At 42.0% G+C, this 5549-nt stretch overlaps 1 protein-coding gene across 2 annotated transcripts in view; it reads left to right on the plus strand.

Annotated features, from left to right (window-relative positions):
- Positions 1–1619: 1619 nt before the first annotated feature.
- Positions 1620–5549, plus strand: part of slc43a2b (solute carrier family 43 member 2b) — a 15936-nt gene continuing 12006 nt past the window's right edge. For both annotated transcript variants that reach the window (XM_048238047.1, XM_048238048.1), the window contains exons 1-2: positions 1620–1704; positions 2419–2679. In XM_048238047.1, coding sequence (XP_048094004.1) covers positions 2520–2679 — 160 coding nt within the window. In that variant the 5' untranslated portion in view covers positions 1620–1704; positions 2419–2519. The remainder of the gene's footprint in view (positions 1705–2418; positions 2680–5549) is intronic.

Consider the following 5549-nt stretch of genomic DNA (forward strand, 5'->3'; position numbering starts at 1 on the left):
AAGACAAAATGTACTGAATAAAAAAATAATTTATTCATTCCTCATACAGTAAATACCTAGCAAGATACAGTAAATTTCATTGAACTACAACTTGTCATTTTTCATCGAAATAGACCTACAGTAAACACCTTTTGTACTGTTTTCTCCACCAAATAGACAATACAGTACTTTGTCTAAATGTGCATTAGATCCATACTTGCAAATAGCAACACAGAACAGACATCTCTTATGTATAATGAATGATTGCTGATTGAAGAATTGTGCAAAGGAGTTTCACACAGGTGTATCAGAGATTCAGACTTATGCAAGGAATCTATACCACCTGTGAAAAGATGTTTTCCTCATGGGAAAACCAATAGAGTTTCTGCTGTGCAAAGAAAGTAGTCATGAAGACCAAGTGGGTTCTAGTTTACTTAAGCAGGTAAAATCAATCGAGAAAAACTGTAACACACTATTACCTTAGGACTTCCATGAAGGTTAAAGTGATTTTCTCATTAGTGACCCGTTGACTGTAGGCCTATCATTTACATTCAGCACTCGGGTAAGGAAGGAGACAGACTAGGAGACAAACAGATAGACCTACACTAGGAGACAGACTCAGAAGGAGACAAACAGATAGACCTATACTAACCAATCGTATCTTGACCTTATGTCACCATGACATCCTGTCTGCTACTCATCAGCTGGCGTGAATAAAAAGTGCTTTACAGTAGGCCTAATAGCCTGCAATTTAAGTTGCAACTGATCATTGAAATGTTGAAAATTGTAAACGTTTTTTCTCTTACAATTTTCTCATTCGAATTAAATGACACACAAATGTGGGTGAGAGGCAAAGTTTTGAACTTGTTTTGTTTTTCTTCAGTGTCTACACCACTTCATGAGCCACTGTTCGGCATCTGTCGTCCCCACAGCAACCAGTCAGTACCAGTAGAGAACGCCTCTCTCTCGGTCACTGTGAGATAGGCTACAGGAATGTTGCCGGGCTGTTTCTGATCCTTGATTTAATAACGACTAAAGTTGTTTATTTCACCTTATCTGTGCTTTTGCAATTTCGTGATTCAACTGGGCGCGGATGCGCGATCGGATACATGGCATAAACCTGCAGACCATCTCTGGGTACTTTAATAAAAAAAAAAAATCTGCTTTGGTACTTTACTAAACAGCAGGGGTTTTCTGAGGGAAATATGACTGGAGATTTTCAGTACTGACTTACTAGTCTAATGCATAGCTTAACCATTCTTTATACTATTATTTTTGTAATAGTCCTACCCCTAGTCTGGCCTAGCATATTGATAGGACAACCTCCTGTCTTCATCAGTGAAGTTCGCGACCTAAGACCAATAACTTTAACTATATGCCGGTCGGAATCCACAAGTAGCTCGGCTGATCAATTAGATCTGTATCCAGACATGGGTCTGCACAGTTTCCTTCAACTCTGCTTGGAATGCAGTCTGTCCCTCGTGCTCAGAGAAATAACGTGACTACAACACCAGGCGAAAACTGCCATGGCACATCATCACTCTCCCTCAATGTTTAACCTGTGTGACAAGGCATCACTGAATGGGCGTGGTTTGGTCTGTGGCACTTACGAGGAGCCATCGAGGCCCAGTTGCCGGTCCCTTAAATAGGCTCTGGAGCACTAAGGGAAACTCTCAGTCGGTGAGATCCTGGACACAGCAGTGCACTCTGAGTTTCATCCTCCAGGTAAGACACTATCACCGATGAGATACTAACAAATAGGTTTCTCAAGACATTATCCGATTTGAAGTGTAACAGGTTATTGTCTTCTGTATGTCTACTTTACAATGTTGCATCGTGAGAGAGGCTATGGGTCAAGTTATCTGAATTGATATATGATGCTATTTTACTGCATAGAGAAGAAAATAATAATATTCATTGGTGATGGTTCTAGTCATCCCTGTATACATACGCACGTAGGACATTGAACTATTGAACTGGAAAGTTCCAAACAAGTTTTGAAATGATTAGAGTATTTTCTGCGACTCTTCATATTTGCCTCCTAACATTTCCCATGCGTCACCTTTAAATGGATGATTTTTTTTATCAGACAGTTATTCTGTTCAAATTTCGATTACATCAGTATAGGTCGAAATGGAGGTTTATAAAGATCCACTTAAAATAAATGTGACCTATTGATGTGCATTTATTTGTGGTCAGAACGACCTCTTCATGGTAATGCGCCTGTTAGCCACACAAAGGCTAGGTGGCAATTATCTTGAAGACATCTGGAAATAAACGAATCCTGTGGAGATAATGCAAGTTCAAGTGTTACATTGAGAATCACAGTTATCATGATCGTTATAATCAGTGCGTAATTAGCCCTCGCCAGGTCTTGCCCATGTTTCCACTGCCAACTTAAGTGAAAATCTGTATTCTCCCTTTTGTCTTATTTTACAGCTGCTGTTCATACAGTAGTCTAACAAACACCAACCGACTTCCAGCGGTACCAACGCCCGTCGTCCTCTCTCCTGCTCTGGTCCCTTCTTCTCTGCGCCACCATGGCTCCGACCCTAAGCACAGCCTTTGCGCGCCGCTGGTGGATGGCCGTGACCGCCATCATCGAGAACCTGCTCTTCTCCGCCGTGCTTCTCGGCTGGGGGTCTCTGCTAATCATGCTCAAGTCCGAGGGCTTCTACTCCTACATGTGCAACGATCCTGGTAAGTGCCATCCACGTCTATAAGAACAAAACATGCATCCAAGGTCATACCTACACAGGCAGAGGCCCATATCTAGAAACACACTGAAAATGATTCACATCAATATAATTAAATTGTTTTCTTACAAATTATGACCAATAGTGCACAGACACCTCTTTGTGGTGAGCGAAATAGACCCCAGTTCATTGTCCAGTTAATTAGTTATATTAGTCATGTATGTCCAGTGGCTACTTTGCGATTTTTATCTCAAAGTGTTGCCCTTGGCTTCCAAAGCATGTCAGGAATGCCTTGTCCTTTGGACCTGACAACTGTATTTATGTGATGTAAGCTCAGGCTCCCAGAGGGAAGCGACACAAATGAGCCCATTGTGTGCTTGTTCTTCTTCTAAAAGGGATGGGGTACTCTGCGTGGCACTACGGTCCACTGCCAAACCAAGTCTTGGCCTTGTTGTAGACCTGGAGGTGTTTAGAAAGTGCCTGTTATGAGGGCACGCTCCTGTATCTTTATGTAAAACATAAAGGTAGCCTGTTTTGCAGTGTCCAGAAAGGCAGAATAGAATAGACTGAATAGAAATGGAATTCCCTCACAGCTTTGATAAAATGTCTTGGCACTGATTCATCTGTTGTCAATATTGACCAGAGTTTATTGGGTTCATGTAAAGGGGGCAGACAGTAGGTGCCTACATCGGCTGGCCACTGCACATACCTAGTCTAGGCTAAAGTGAGGAATGTGCTGAGGTCTTGTGGTGGGGTTTTGCTCTGATAGTTATGTAAACGTTAAAGGTGTCTTTCTCAGTGTGCATGTCCAGTCAATAGTGTGTTGTTGACCCAAATTGGTCCTAGATGTGGGCCTGATTTTTTGAGTCGAAAACAAAAAATGCCATACATAGCATGTTTTCTTGTTTTCTTGTTTTCATGTGTGTCATGTTGTTTTTCACGTTTTTGGCTGTGCGTAGACAAAAAAGGGCATATCTGCGGGTCAATATCAGGGACATGATGAAGTTTCTTGCGATAGCAGACATTCTCCCACCACTGCCAACAAAAAAACACCAGACAAGATAAAATCAAAGATTTTATTGGGGAACGTCACTGGCTTTAAAGTCCAAAGATAAACCTGGAACTACAGACAGTAAAGGGTTTGTGGTAGTGTGTATGTGTGTGTGTGTGTGTCCTTTCATGTGCTGTGGGAATAGGTGACATTATTTAGTTCATTAAATATAGTATACAGGTATGTGACCTGATCACATGGCAGTAATTGTGGCTCTGACAGAATCACCTCAGAGGTTTAAAGAACTGAAAACAGTTTTGTTTTACCCCCCAAAACACCAAGCCCTTTATCAAGAGACTAGTATTTGTAAATATCCTAATGCATTTGAATGGAAAATCTACCCCATTTCCTGACTCTATTTGTGCCAATATCTCAATCTGATAGGTTTTTTCTTTCATCTACCAAGGGTTCGTCTATCCAGTGTTCAGCTTAATTTGTTGCTGTGTGATGTCTTTAGAAGACATTTTATCATCTGTCAGTTAATATCACTGGCTAACAATAAATACACACTTTAAGTACCGTCATAAGAGAACCCTGAACCCTTTGAATCTATCAAATCCCTGGAGTCTACCAAGGAGGGCAGGTCTTATTTTTGTGGGTGGTCTAAAAATCCGTTTTGGCTGGCTCTTTGTTGTCGAGCCATTTCAAGTCAAGTCAAGTCAAGTCGGCTTTTATTGTCAATTTCTTTACATGCACTGGTCATACAAAGAATTTAAATTTCGTTTCTTACTTTCCCATGCAGACATAGACATGCTTTAAATACAGACATAGACATACTATAGACATAGCCATAGACAATAAACATTAAATTAAAGTGCAAGACTGAAATATAGAACATGTATGTATCAAAATAGAAATATAGGACATATATATAAAAAAAAATAGAGGTAGTTGTGTTGTATATTTATATAGTCTTAACAGTTACATGAAGTTTAAACTTGTGCTTGTGTGACCTGTATATTTACATTGATATGCAGTATGCAGTAATTTCAAGTATATCAGGCTTGATGTGAAGCAGCAACACGTTAGGGCTGCGCAGTCACAGTGCAGTTCCACAGGGCGGTGTTGGGGTTAGGTAGACAGGATCCTAGTTTCCCAGGTTCCTGGCTGGCTGGTGGGTGGGGGGGGCTGTCAGTGATGGGAGAGTGGGTAGAGTGTTCAGCATCCTGATTGCTTGGTGGATGAAGCTACTTGCCAGTCTGGTGGTGCGGGAGCGGAGGCTCCTGTACCGCTTTCCAGAGGGCAGGAGGCTGAACAGTTCGTGTGCAGGGTGGGTTGTATCCTTGACAATCATTAGTGCTTTGCGGGTGAGGCGGGTGGTGTAAATGTCGTTTTATTTGATTACGTAATGTGGAGAACTCTCTTGGGTTAGATTTGATGTGTCATCTTTTCGAGTTGTGCCCCTGCAGCTCGTAGGCTGTTATCTCCCAGGGAGTGCCTGAACGTTGATAGTGCCATGTGTCTGCTAAGCTGTTTCTAATCAGCCATTGCGGGTAAGCCGCAATGTTGACACATTGATGTAATTTACCCCCCCCCCCCCCCACACACACACACACTACTCTTCTCCACCACAGTGCTACACTGCTGACCAGGGGAACCATACGGACCCAGATCTCAAACGGAACTGGCCCGGATCAGGTGGTTCAGAAGTCTGACCCTGTTCTTACTTACTGTACTTACTCATTAATTTAGCTGGCACTTTTATCCAAAGCGACTTACATATGTCAGTTATTACATTCAGTCTCCCCCAGTCTAGACAGTTTCTCCAGGGCAACTCAGGGTTAAGTGCCTTGCTGAAGGGCACAGTGGTGGCAACCAGGAAT

The sequence above is a fragment of the Alosa alosa genome, chromosome 2 (genome assembly GCF_017589495.1).
Source record: "Alosa alosa isolate M-15738 ecotype Scorff River chromosome 2, AALO_Geno_1.1, whole genome shotgun sequence".
Classification (NCBI taxonomy): domain Eukaryota; kingdom Metazoa; phylum Chordata; class Actinopteri; order Clupeiformes; family Clupeidae; genus Alosa; species Alosa alosa.